The 15,208-nt window shown below is 38.4% G+C and overlaps 1 protein-coding gene across 5 annotated transcripts in view; it reads right to left on the reverse strand.

The window, feature by feature from the left end:
- RGS6 (regulator of G-protein signaling 6) overlaps positions 1-15,208 on the reverse strand; it is a 613,815-nt gene that overhangs the window by 181,611 nt on the left and 416,996 nt on the right. For all 5 annotated transcript variants that reach the window (XM_013967267.2, XM_018054008.1, XM_013967266.2 and 2 more), the window contains exon 3: positions 15,023-15,122. In XM_013967267.2, the coding sequence (XP_013822721.1) occupies positions 15,023-15,122 (100 nt within the window). The remainder of the gene's footprint in view (positions 1-15,022; positions 15,123-15,208) is intronic.

Genomic DNA, 15,208 nt, shown 5'->3' on the forward strand with positions numbered 1-15,208 from the left:
TTTGCTAACACAGCCTTTAGAGAAAAAGTTTGCTGATTCCTGACTTTCATATATGACTTGATGCAATTTGCTAATATTTTGTTTCAAAATTTTGCATCTACTTTCGTGAAATACATTGTATTGCACTTCTCTTTTTTTGTAATGCCATGTTCTATTTTTGGTATCATGATAATCTTAGCTTCATCAAATGACTTGGGAAGTACTCTCACCTTCTCAATATAGAGTGGATATTACTTCTTCCTTTAAATCTTTACATGGGAAACCAAATGGGACCCTAGTTTTATTTGTGGGGAAAATTTTAACTATAAATTCAATTCCTTTAAACAGGTAGTTCTATTTAATTTTAAAATTCTTCATAAGTTGGTTTTGGTAATTTGTGTTTCAAGGAACTTTTACATTTCATATATGCTGTTAAATTTGTTGGTATAAGGATATTTTTGCTTTGTATAGAATTTTAGATTGACAGTTATTTGCTATCAGCTTATTATTTTTCAGCTTCCACTGTTTCTCAAGAAAATTAAGTGTCAGTCTAATTATTGCCTTTTTGAAGTTTCTTTTCTTGCTATCTTTACAAATTTTATCTTTATCTTTGGCTTTCTATAATTTTTCTATGATGTACAAGTGTAAATTATTATTTTTTTTCTGCTTAAAGATTGTTTGGCTTCCTGATTTTGTGAGCTGGTGTCTTCTATTAATTTTGAAAAGATTCTTAATTTCTCTCCAAATATTTGTTCTGGCTCATTCTTTCTCTCTTCTACTTATATGACTCCATTAAACATTTAACTTTCTCATACTTCTACGTCTTTTACCTTCTATTCTCAATTGCTCATCCTTTTCATTTTGTCTTAACGCTGATTATTTTCTGAATTACCTTCCAGTATAGCAATTCTCCTTTCAGCCACATTTAGTATGCCATTAAAACCATGCACCAGAGTTCTTAATCTTGGTTATTAAAATTTTCTGATTCTAGCATGTCTATTAAAATGTTATATGAGTATTTTTTAGTGGTTTTGTAGTTCTCTGCTGAAAATTTCCTCTTTTGCTTTCTATCTATATCATAAACACAGTAATGACAGTTATTTTAAAGTTATTTACGGTTGATAATTTCACCATCTGGAGCTCTTCTGAGTTTGTTTTAATCATCTATTGTTTCCACTAGTTCTCATTCCTGTTAACTCATCTCTTTATGTGCCTGTTACCTCAGACTGTGTACTAACTTTATATTTGGAAAGTCATTGGTGGAAATAATTTGAGGACTAGAATAAAGTTAACTTCTTTTAGAAAGTATTTGTATCTGCTGCATCCAAGTGCCCATGGGTACTAATGATCCAGAATCACTTTTCACCAAAATCAAGAATTTAGATTTTTCTGGCCTATCCTGATTCTTGGAAGTTGGTCTTCAGCCTGTATGAAGACTGAATATTTTCATTTGACTTTCAAGTCTTTCAGAGCCTTGTCTGAAAGCATGGTGAATTTCTCAGGGTCTTCATGTTCAGTGGTCTTCAGACTCCAGTTTTAGTTACTTACTCTCATCCCATGATGTTATCAAAGGTACTCCTCAGCTTTGCAATTGCCTGTTTGGCTTGTCAAATGTCCTCAGGGTAAAAAATGTTCCTAAAGCCAGGATTACAACTACAGATTTTCATATTATTATGAACCTTGGCCCAATAACTCTTCACTCTCTTATTAGGTCTCCTGCAGCATCAACTTGATTCCTCCCCACCCCCAACTTTTCTGGTTGCTCTCAGCTAGATGGTTGGTTTGCATAGAATGTTCCTATGCAAACCTTTAGTCCCCAAGCACAGTATATGTAGGGGTGTGTAGGGGTGTGTGTGTACATACATATATGGATTTATGACTGTGCTTCTCATGAAGAAGCACAAACTCTAGAAGCTTTAAAAGTTCTTGTCAGAGAGAAATTCTGGAAATAATCAAATCAATGACAGTATTCTTGAAATAAATATGCAACTTTTCAAGGAAATTATTTGGAGGGAATAACACCTATATATGTATAAATTTTGATACGCTAATTAAAAAATAAGTTATATATATATATAATTTAAATCATCACAAATTAAGAATAATAAGGCTACTTACAATATCCAAAAGGTATACTATATTAGGACCTCAATAAATAAAATTTGTTATAGCATCATTATATAATTTAAATGTTTATGTGACCATAAAGTCATTCAAAAGAAATTTGTGGACTATAAAGTGAGAAATATACAGATCAACAAAATAAAAATCCTGTATATACCTAGCATTACAATCTGAAAATTACTGTATAGTAAAAATTCACAAGGAAAGCTATGTAAATATACTTTTAATTGAATTCATTCCTCTGTTTCTTGATTGTGAGAGAGAAGTAGAATTGGGACTAATGGGTTGAAGCTGGCTGTGGATAAGTTACAATTGGCTACAGAAAAGAAGTTTCTAAAAGTCAAAGTTATCCAAAGTGGGAATGAGAGATGATAACATTCATCATTGGAGGTTATTAAAGCTGAGGCTGGAGAACACTTGGCAGGAATGTGGCGATTGTACTGATTCCCAAATTCAAACAGGCTGCATTAGATAATCTGGGTAGATGCTGAAAGCAAAGGTTTCTGAGCCCAGGAACATAGGGATGTCCTTGGATGTGTATCCTTGATAAGCTGCCTAAGAGAGTCTTGTGTTCACAGGGAATGCATCAGACACCTGTAAGGAACTGTTCCAATTCAAGAGTCCATAATTTTCCCCATAAGGTAATGGAAACAGCACTGTAACAGTAACAAGGAATCCAGATTCTATCTTGGTTTGGACCCTGACAAGCTGTGTGATTTCTGAGCACGTGACATCATGTCTCTGAGACTCAATTTTCCCGCCTGCAAAATTAAGTGCTACTTATCTTATGGCACTTACAAGGGAGGAATTTGTTTTTCTGATGATGCCCTGGAAGAAACTAATCTTCAAAGTCCCTGGAAAATTCCTTATGACATTCAGATGACGGAGAATTATCCTGGAATGACTGTCTAAGACAGCTGGGCAAGGCCGTGCAAGCTGGCTGGTTTCCTGGAGTTGGCAGGCATTTGGCCCAGGATATGTCTATCACACGCAGGGCAGGTGGGGAGTGGAGAGGGCTGGCAGGCTGGAAGCTGGAAACTCAGAAACCTCCCCATCTTGGCTCTAACCACAATCTCTGAAACCTAGTTAACATTCAGAAAGGAGGGCCAAGAAGGCCGATCTACTGTCCTGAAAAGGGAGTGATAAGGTGATCAGTAAGTGCCCTTTCTGTGGGCACCTTGCCTGGAAATACCAAGTCTCTGGAAGGGTTGCCAACTTTGTTTCTTATGAATGAGCCTTCCCTCTCAAAAGCCAATGAGCCTTGGCTTTTAATCTAATATTGGATTCTCTTTCTTCCCTATTTTTCTTTTTCTAATTTTCCAGCTATGTTCTCTGAAAATTTGCTAAGCCTCACCTCTTCGAGCTCTTTAATTTTTCACTTTTGAGAAATAAATTGTATTCTAATGGCTCTTATGTTTGATCTTCTATAAATATACTTATTCCTTACCTTGGTATATTTACTCCCTGGGATGGCCTTCCTAACTCCAAGATATCTGGTCCCCAGGTGAACCAATGGGCATCCCTTTACTGTCTCCATTTTACCAAGATCTGTGAATTCACTTATAAGTTCCTGAGAGGTGAAGGAGATTTCTTGATGTTAGCAGGGAAATTTTAAATCAAAATCATAGGAGATGGGGGTGGGTTAGCAATTATCTCAGGCTAAATAAGACTGGCACATGGTTTACAGATGAAGATACAAATGTTAGTACCCATTCATGTCCCTGGAAGGGATTTCCAGGTGGCTCAGTGGTAAAGAATCTACCTGCCAATGCAGGAGACTCAGGAGACCAGATGATCTCTGGTCAGGAAGATCCCCTGGAGAAGGAAATAGCAGTGCACTCCAGTATTCTTGCCTAGGACAGAGGAGCCTGGCGGGCTATAATCTATGAGGCTGCAAAGAGCCAGACACGACTTAGCAACTCAACAACAACATGTCTCTGAAAATCTCTGCTACCCAAACCCATATGTCTTATAGAAAATGTTCTGCAGAACTTTAGTGCCTCACTTTCAGCTGTCTCCTGGACAATGCGACCTAAATACCCTGTATGGGTCCTCTAGGAATTCACCAGATAAACATAATTTGTAGGGTAAAAGATCAAGAAATGCCTACCATCTCTTGTGTAACTGACTCCAATTGATAGGTACCAACACATTAGGAAAGTTGTAAATAAATGGACCACAAAGTCTGCTTCAAAAGGGAGTCATCTGAAAAAAAAAATCCACTGAGCTCTGATTTTTTTGTGTCATTGAGTTCCACTGGATCCCTTTGATGGCTATCTGTGAATTCTAGAAAACTGTCTTTATTTTGATGCTCTGCTCTTCTTACATCTTTCCCTTACTTCAGCCCTCACTCTTCCCTAATTCTATTTCTCAAAGTCCATATCCCCCTTTATTTCAATGTTGTTTTTTCTTTTTTGCAAATATATTCTTGTTCTGGGACCTTCTTCTTATATGTCAATGCCTTCAGTTTGGAGTTTCTCACCCAGACACACTCATTTGATCCACTACAGATGTATATATCTGCATATTTCTGTGTATTATGTTTATTTATTTGGTGTAGATAATAGTTGCTTCTTTTTTTTTTTTAACTTTTTGGATGATTTGGACAAGCTGGTGAAGTTTTCAACTCAGTATAGCTGTATAGCACAGAGATGGGTCTTCCAACAGGGCTACTTCCTGTTGACGAGTATTATTCTCATCTTTGATTTTCACCAGGCTGCTGAGAAAGTGGTGATCAGTAGTTTTCTAGAGCTTGTGTTAGTGATGGCATCCTGGATGCCCTGGGATACACATGCTCCTCATTAACACGGTCTTTGGAAGGAAACTTACCCTCCTCAGCTTTCACCAGAGGCCCTTTGTCATCATGCTATTTGTCTCTTCTCGCTCACTGAAATCACTCTCTATTTACTCAAGGGGTTGTTCACATGTAGGTATGGACAGACTGTTGTCTAGCAATGGAAGACAGAAACACTATGCTGGTTAAATCAGTTTCACTATCCCCATCATTCTTTTCTGTTGTTACTGTCATTTTATTTTTTCTTATTTTCTAATTTTTACTGAGGTATAACTGATTTACAAAGTTGTTAATTTCTGTGGAAGAGCAAAGTGATTCGGTTATAGGAATACATATACATAAATCTATTCTTAATCTTTACTAAGGAAAGAGATTCCCATTACAGAAGAGATAAGGCTACCCCCTGCTGTTGCCTCCTGGAGGTGATAAAACTCCTAAAATGTTTGAAAGGGTGTTTGCTGGTTTGTGATGGGAGACTGGTTATTTCACAAAGGGTTAAAAGGCTGGGGGAGGCTGCTGAGCAGGAGAAAAAGGTGATGACTGTTCTGTAGATACATCCTCCATTGGCATAGTAATAGAGTGGCCATATATTTGTGGATTTCTACTCAGGTTTGGTATCCAAAGGTCTCAGCAATGTAGATTTTCTCTGTATGTGGCTCTCTACTCTGCTACAAGCAATGTTAGGAGAGTGAAGAGGAATAATGATTTCCTGAAATACCATCAGGGTTTTCTCTAGAGGTGGTTGGTAGGAGTGAAGAGCTTGGAGCTGCTGTGCTGGTACTAGCTCAGGCTGTGGGTCTGAACATAACACTCTTGGGATTGACTGCAACTGTGGCTCCATCAGGAGAGTTGTAATAGAATTCTTCACTGGTGTAGGCTGAAGTTCTTGGCTATTGGTTGGAGTTGTCAAATGAATTTCCTGTATTCTAACTAGTAATTGTTTCTTGTGCCATGACAGGTACTGGCTGAATGATATGTTTGATACTTTGGACAGCTCGAGTATGAGATTTACCTTCTATCCTGGAGTTTGATTGGCCACCTCGACCCCAGCCTGGGCTGTGCTGGCTGTAGGGACCTGATCTTACTTGACAGTAGACACTAAGTTAGTGTCTGGTTAAGTGGTGGTGATTAATCAGAAGGTGAGTATGTTAGTAAAATACATTCTAACTCGATAGAATGGTCTACTGATGCTACTAGTGTGAGTCTTGGGAGGACTCCATCATTTAAACAGATCTGCTTCTTAACTTTTCCACTGACTAGTGATGGCTTAGGTTGTCTCAGCATTGTTAGTTATGGTTCATCTATAAGCTTTTCAGATTCCTGAATTTTGTGGTCATTATCTCCTATGTCTGAAAGCCACTCTCCATGGATCTCTGCCATAGTGTTACATCTAGAGAGTGAAGCATTATTTCCTCTTTTTTTTTTTTTTTTTGTTGGACTATCTTCTCAAGGCTGTTTAATCCAGGGATGATGTTTACTTTCCATGTTAGATCATTATAATAATAGCCTCCAACTTTGGGATTAAATCTTAAAAAAAAATCCTTTGTCATAATTTTTGTGTCATTTCAGAAGAGAAAAGATGTATGTATTCAATCCATCATGTTAACTTGGATCCAATTTTAAATGGATTTTATGCCCCACATCTAGTCACCAAGTCCTATCAATCTTAAATTCAACCTTTTCCTTAGATGTCTTGAATCTTACATTCTTTCACAGTGGGCCCTCAAAGCACAGGTCCTGCTACTAACTAGCTGTGTGACCTTGGAAAAGTAATGTTTGCCTTTGAATTTTCAGTTCCTCAATTATAAGATGGAGATACCAGTTATTATCTTATAAGATTTCCGTGAAGATTAAATCAAGTGTGGCTCTAAAGTTGATTTTTCTACAGTTGTTTCAGCTGATGCTATGGTGGTGGTTCCTTAGTTTTTGCTTAGACTCCCTCTTCTAAAGATCCCTAAGTAGTCTCAGATTCCCTATCTCTTCCTGTTCCATCTTTCATACACTTCTAACATATAACTGTGATTTATCCTCCTATTTTAAAACCTCTGATGGCAGTCCATTACCTTTAGGATAAAATCCACAAGTCAAGGTTTCTTTGTAACCTGTTATTATGGCTAAATCTAAAATCCTTCTAATTCCTGTGGCTGTCCTGCAGTGCATTCCTCTCCTCAAACATACATACACAACTGAATCTTAAACTCTGAACACATAAACAAGATCATCCCTGCTGAAATCTGGCATACTTTTCCTGTATTTGAACCTATGAAAATTTTATTTCCTCCACTTGAAGTGACCTTCCCCAGGTCATCTTTTCCTCTTGAGTAACGCTTAGTTCTAAAATTATTTCCTGTGGTAGATCATTAGGATAATGGCCTCCAATGAATCATGTCTCCCCATGTCAATGTGACATTGCTATTCCTACAACAGGAGATGGAGTTGATTTCTCTATCCTCTTCAATATAGGCTGGTCTTGTGACTTGCTTCAAGGAATAGACAGTGGTGAACTTGACATTGTATGAATTCTAGAGCCTGGGTCTGAAGAAGCCTTTTTGTTTTCATCCTCTCTCACTTGAAACTCTTGACATCATCAGGCTGTGAAGCAGCCCAGTATAGCATACCATGGGATTCGAGGCAACGTGGAGATGAACAGAAGCCTCAGAAAAAAGAAGGCATTGCTGCCAAGCAAGTGAGTTGAGACCATCATAGACCCTCTAGCCTGAAATGAACCAGTGGATGAATAGGACCACACAGGAAAGACCGGCAGAAGAACTGCCTGGATTGCTAATTCATAGAATCATAATTGTGAAAAACGAAAAATCTTTATGGTTTGTGGTAGCTGGTTATACAACAATAGATAACTGATATACATCCTCAGTGTGAAAGTGCTGCACTCAATATGCCAGCAAATTTGGAAAACTCAGCAGTGGCCACAGGACTGGAAACAGTCAGTTTTCATTCCAATCCCAAAGAAAGGCAATGCCAAAGAATGCTCAAACTACCGCACAATTGCACTCATCTCACACGCTAGTCAAGTAACGCTTAAAATTCTCCAAGCCAGGCTTCAGCAATACGTGAACCGTGAACTTCCAGATGTTCAAGCTGGTTTTAGAAAAGGCAGAGGAACCAGAGATCAAATGGCCAACATCCGCTGGATCATCGAAAAAGCAAGAGAGTTCCAGAAAAACATCTATTTTTGCTTTATTGACTATGCCAAAGCCTTTGACTGTGTGGATCACAAGAAACTGTGGAAAATTCTGAAAGAGATGGGAATACCAGGCCACCTGACCTGCATCTTGAGAAACCTATATGCAGGTCAGGAAGCAACAGTTAGAACTGGACATGGAACAACAGACTGGTTCCAAATAGGAAAAGGAGTATGTCAAGGCTGTATATTGTCACCCTGCTTATATAACTTATATACAGAGTACATCATGAGAAACGCTGGGCTGAAAGAAGCACAAGCTGGAATCAAGATTGCCAGGAGAAATATCAATAACCTCAGATATGCAGATGACACCACCCTTATGGCAGAAAGTGAAGAGGAACTAAAAATCCTCTTGATGAAAGTGAAAGAGGAGAGTGAAAAAGTTGGTTTAAAGCTCAACATTCAGAAAGTGAAGATTATGGCATCTGGTCCCATCACTTCATGGCAAATAGATGGGGAAACAGTGGAAACAGTGGCAGACTTTATTTTGGGGGGCTACAAAATCACTGTAGATGGTGACTGCATCCATGAAATTAAAAGATGCTTACTGCTTGGAAGGAAAGTTATGACCAACCTAGACAGCATATTCAAAAGCAGAGACATTACTTTGCCAACAAAGGTCTGTCTAGTCAGGGCTATGGTTTTTCCAGTAGTCATGTATAGATGTGAGATCTGGACTATAAAAAAAGCTGAGCGCTGAAGAATTGATGCTTTTGAACTGTGGTGTTGCAGAAGACTCTTGAGAGTCCCTTGGACCGCAAGGAGATCCAACCAGTCCACCCTAAAGGAGATCAGTCCTGGGTGTTCATTGGAAGGACTGATGTTGAACCTGAAACTCCAATACTTTGGCCATCTGATGCAAAAAGCTGACTCATTGGAAAAGACCCTGATGCTGGGAAGGATTGAAGGCGGGAGGAGAAGGGGACGACAGAGGATGATATGGTTGGATGGCATCACCGATTCGATGGACATGGGTTTGGGTGAACTCTGGGAGTTGGTGATGGGCAGGGAGGCCTGGCGTGCTGCGGTTCATGGGGTCGCAAAGAGTCGGACATGACTGAGCGACTGAATTGAACTGAACTGATACATCCTTAGAGAAATGTCCTAGATATACTCAAGGAAAACTCATGATTCTCTCTTCTGGGCTTTGTGGGTAATCTTCTATTATAGCACATAGCTCATATAACTATTGGTCTACCTGTATCTGTTTCTCTCACTAGATTAAAAAAATTTCAAAAGCAGAGATCAAATTTTTATTCACCATCATATCTCCCATGCCTACCCTAGTGCATGGTACAGAGGAACCATGTGCATTTATTGCCCAGGTCACAGACTCACCATTTCCTGAAATGCTTTCATCTGCACTCTGGAACATATGCTCAAACACATGGTGAGATTTTTTTTTATATCCTCAGCCTTTTCAGTTAATGTTTTCTATATCTTGCTCTTACCCAATAGCCCTGCTTCCCTGTAGCCCTCTTAGGTGGTGGCTATCTTCCCTGCCCCATGCCTTTTATTCTATAGGGTTTGAAGGTAGGTAAGCAACCTCTGTTTCTTATGGTTTCATTCAGTCTTCAATTCCTCCCCCTTCTCAAAAGAACACTTAGCTTTTTACTCTCTTGACATCAGATTAAACCACCTGTAGCCCTTACTGTGACAGATACTGATTTGCGGGTCCTGGTGTCTCATTCTATATAAAGACTATCAAGTACCCTCTCTAACACTCCTCAGAAGTGATTTCAACATCTGGAGAGCTCACTCTTCCAAAATCACGACCTCCTAGTTCCTTGACCCCCACCCTATCTCAGTCACTTATTCCCATGGTCATACCTTCCATCTTGTCATCACTAATTGACTGCACCTCTACAACCTCAGTTTCAGATACTCTACTATCCAACCACCATCTCTTATATTTCTGGCTCTCTTTTTCACACCTCCAGCTCCAAAACTCCTTCACCACTGGAACCTAGAAATTTATTGTAATCATTTCTCTTCACCGTTCTTTACCACCTTATTCTCACTTTTCCCCTTACTCAGTTAAAATTTAATAGTCAATCATTTTAGTTATTCTCTTGCCTCTCTTTGATTTATCACACTCTGATACTTGCTATCGTCTTTTAAGGACTTCTAATGAAGTCTAATTTTCTACTTGATACATGCTCAAACTCAAGGGAGTTGAATGTGGCTGGAGAAAGATTTGCCTCTCTTTAAATTCATAAATATTAATAACAATCAAGAGGGTCCTTAATGCTACCTAGGAGTCAAAACTCTGTTTCCCTAGTCCAATCCCTTGACTCCCCTAAATGACTATTTCATAACTTCTAATCCCTCCCCAATCCTTTAGCATCTCTACCTTTTTAGCTTCCATTATTACTAAGAAAATTTAAACAATTATTTGTACCCCTGTGTATTTGCTATGCCTCCCCTCCTCTTCCTATGAATACACTGTATATGTTTCTAGCTAAAGCTACCCACGTATTGGTGCATCGCATTCAATCCCTTACCTTCTTGTGGAAATCACTCCTTGAATTTTCCCTCTTTCTCCTGCACTATTTTTCCTCTTTATTGAATCATTCCCACCATCATACAAACATACTGTGACTTTCATACTAATTAAAAACCCTACATATCCTAATCTCATTTACCTATTTAGATATTACTTGTACTTTTCCCTGTTATGAAAAACTCCTACAAAGGTTAATAAACTTGATTCACTCTCTTCCCATTCTGACTTGAACTCCCTCCAATAAGACTTTTTGCTCTCAATGCTTCATAGAACATGAACCTACCAAGGTCAGCAGCGGAGCCAATGCTGCTAAATTCAGTGGTTGATTCTCAGTTTTTATTTGACTATCAGCTACATTTCGTATAGTAGATCAAATCTACTCTTGCTTGAAATACTTTCTAGAAAATGTGGCTTCCAAGAAACCATATTTTCCTAATATTCCTCACCTCCAGCTGTGCTTTCTGAGTTTCTTTTGCTTTCTTCTTTTCTGCATGACTAGATTCTGTATACTAGTGTATCCCAAGTTTCAGGACTCAGACTATGCTTTCTATCTGTGCTCACTCCCATGGTGAGCTCATTAATCCCATGGCTTTAAATACCATCCATATGCCAATGACTTATGTCTCAGCTCAGACTCTCCCTTAAAAAGCTACATCCACAAACTCAAGTGCCTACTTGTTATTTCCAGTTGAATGTATAATAGGTCCCCAAAATTTAGTATGTCTAAAAATGAAGTTTTTGCAAAATCAGACATGCAGATCAATGGAACAAGTTAGAAAGTCCAGAAATGAACATACAATTAATCTCAAAGGAGGCAAAAATATACAATGAAAAAAAGACAGTCTCTTCAATGTATGATGCTGGGGAAACTAGACATCTATATATAAAAGAATGAAATTAGAATATTCTCTAACATCATAAACTCAAAATGGATTAAAGACCTAAAGGTAAGATCAAATACTATAGAAACTCCTAGAGGAAAACATAAGCAGGGCACTCTTTGACATAAATCACTACAATATCTTTTTGGATCTGTCTTCCAGAGTAATGGGAATAAAAATGAAAATAAACAAATGGGACCTAATTAAACTTACAAGTTTTTGCACAGCAAAGGAAACCATAACACAATTAAAAGATAACTTACAGAATGGGAGAAAATATTTGCCAATGGTGCGACCAACAAGGGATTAATTTCCAAAATATACAATCAGCTCAATATTAAGAAAAAAATCCAATCAACAATCAAACTCCTCAGAGTAAGCAGAAAGAAAGAGAGTGATCCTACTGAAATATAGGTCGGAGCATGTCACTCATGCTCAAAGTCCTCCAGGTGTCCTGGGACCTAGAGGCGACGCGATTTAGCTCACTATCATCGCTGACTTCATCTCTACTATCTTTTCTTCCCTTCACTCTACTGCATTTTTCCTGTTTGGCTATGCCATGCGGCTTATGGAGTCTCAGCTCCCTTACCAGAAACTGGACCCATGCCCCCACAAGCCTGGAACCCCAGTCAGTGGACCACCAGGGACATCTCATTCTTCACTCTGCTGTGGCTCCCTCTTCTTAGTTCCTCAAGACTCCGCGAACATACTTGCTTTGGAGTTTTAGCTCTGGCTTTCGGGAATGCTTTTCCCCACAGTTCAGTTCAGTTCAGTTCAGTTCAGTCGCTCAGTCGTGTCCGACTCTTTGCGACCCCATGAATCGCAGCACGCCAGGCCTCCCTGTCCATCACAAACTCCCGGAGTTCACTCAGACCCACGCCCATCGAGTCCGTGATGCCATCAAGCCATCTCATCCTCGGTCGTCCCCTTCTCCTCCTGCCCCCAATCCCTCCCAGCATCAGAGTCTTTTCCAATGAGTCAACTCTTCTCATGAGATGGCCAAAGTACTGGAGCTTCAGCTTTAGCATCATTCCTTCCAAAGAAATCCCAGGGTTGATCTCCTTCAGAATGGACTGGTAGGATCTCCTTGCAGTCCAAGGGACTCTCAAGAGTCTTCTCCAACACCACAGTTCAAAAGTATCAATTCTTTGGCGCTCAGCCTTCTTCACAGTCCAACTCTCACATCCATACATGACCACTGGAAAAACCATAGCCTTGACTATGACAACATCCACATAATTCAACCCCTCATCTCCTTCCATCTTTACTCAGATGTAACCTACTCAGGAAGTTCTTGCTTGGCTACTGGTTCCAAATTTTTTAACACTCCTGTCCCCCTCTTCATACTTAATTTTTCTCCTTGGTCTTTTGCACTACTGAAATTCTATAAACTTTCCTTATTATTTTCCTGTCTCCTCCACTAGAATATAAATTCCATGAGAGCAGAAATTTTCATCTATTTAATTTACTTCTAAATTCCCAGTGCCAATAATGCTTAGAAAATAGTAAATACTTGTTGTATTTAAAATAGTAATACAGATAGTAAATATTTGTTGAATGAATGAGAACACATATTGAAAGAAGAACCAGATGGAACATTGTCTACAAATAAAAATAAAATAATTGAAATATCTAAAAACTAGATTAAGGGTAAAATTATTTTTCAAAGGACAACAGAATGTCAACAAAAGAGATGTATGCCACGGTTCATCTTATGAAGCTAGTATAAATTTGTTACCAAAACTAGCAAGGAGGGTAAGTAAGAAAAACAACAGACCAATCTTGCCCATGAAAATAGATACAGACATCCTAAACAAGAGTTTATCACATAAAATCCAGAAAAGTATGAAAAATATATCATGGCCAACATTAGGGCATAATTCCATTTATATAAATTTCAAAGTTAGAGAACACTAAGAATACAAGCATTGTTCATTATCCAAATCCACTTGGTACTTGAGTTCAAACAGTGACAGTCTAAATAGTCAGTTGGCATATTTGTGGATACTTCAACTGAATGTATTTATTTTTTAAAGTAACGTATAGTATGTAGACTTTTCTGGTGTGCTGTTTTATGAGCCTTGACCTATGCATAGATTTATGTCATTACCACTGACCCAGTCAGAATGCAGAACTGTTCTGTCACCTCATGGAATTCCGTCATACTCCCAGTCCTTCTCAACTAGTGAGCCATTCTCCATCACGATAGGTTTTGTGCTTTTTTGGGGTTTGTTTATATTTCAGAATGTCCTATAAGTGGAATACCATAGTATGTAATCTTTTGAGATTGACTTTTTTCCATTCAGACAAATAACTTCAAGATTCACCCAAGTTGGTGCATATCTCAGTAGCCCACTCCTTTTCATTGCTGGATTTGGATGCACCACAGTCTGTTTATTCATTCACTCACTGAAAGACATCTGGGTTGTTTCCAGTCTGGAGATCATCAATAAAGCTGTTATGAATACTGACAAATTTTTTATCTGAATGCAAGTTTTCATTTCTCTTGGATAAGTGCCTAGGGATTGCCAGGTCATATGGTAAGCATACATTTAACTTTATAAGAAACTTTCAGAATAGCTGCATCATTTTATCTTCCCACCAACAGTACATGAGAGTTCCAGTTGCTCCATAAACTCACCACCACTTGGTATTGTCAGGATTTTTATTTTAGCCATCCTATAGGTATGGAGTAGATGCTTAGTCCTTTTGGTTCCCCCAGATTGGAAAGCAAACAGCCAGATTTTAATAGTTAGGGAGTCATCTAAAATTTTATTTTATTTGGTTACTTGTTTGGATAGTAAAGGATACACCCATATGTGGAAAGATTGCGAAGAAGAGCAACAATTCGTTTAGTATAGAAGTAGATAGTGGTTTCTCTAATGGAAAGGGAGGTAGATGCCATCCACTATGCTCCCCAGAGGCTCTAAGATACCTATTATGCATTATTTATAAAGTGGCTTGGTGGTATAGGTGGTACATGTGACAGTTCTATTCTTGAAACTATACCCATGTGTTTGATAGATTTTGCAATTAACAACTTTTAAAGAGATATTTGAGCACACAAAACACACAAACCCCAAAGTAATGCAGAAAAACTTACAACCACTTCTTTTGGAAGTTCAAGTACAATCAATTAAAACACTTAAAGGCATTTTGTAGAAGAATATAAGACTTTCTTGAAGCTTATTTAAATATGAAATAATTTCTTTAATACTGTGTTTTTGTGCACACCCCACAGGGCAAATGGCTAGTTTATTAATGAGCTAATTTCTTTCCAGAAGCCTCAACCATAGGCTGGTCAGACCACTCTTTTTCAATATTATTACTTACTGATGATATTAATGACTGACAAAGAGTAGCTTATTCCTAGAAACCAGGACGAGAACTTGACTTTATGTAAGAACCACATTGAACATATTATGTTTGTCATTCACAAATTATTAGACACCTCCCAGGTCACAGTCAAGGCTACACAACACTTCAGCAATCTTTCCTTGTTGCCATCAATACCTTGTAAGGAGAATATTTACCTGTGACAACACTGGGGATTTTGGAGAGAAAGCTCTTCACTGTTCTGACGGGCACACCCCCTGTCTTGTCATCTTGCATCTTTGTAATGATGTCTTCAATCTGAAAGAGATTAAAGAAAGGAAGTGTTATTGCATATCACAAAGTAATTGCAAATGGTACCTTTATAAATAGCCAAAATGTGGGAA

Source organism: Capra hircus, chromosome 10 (assembly GCF_001704415.2).
Source record: "Capra hircus breed San Clemente chromosome 10, ASM170441v1, whole genome shotgun sequence".
Lineage (NCBI taxonomy): Eukaryota > Metazoa > Chordata > Mammalia > Artiodactyla > Bovidae > Capra > Capra hircus.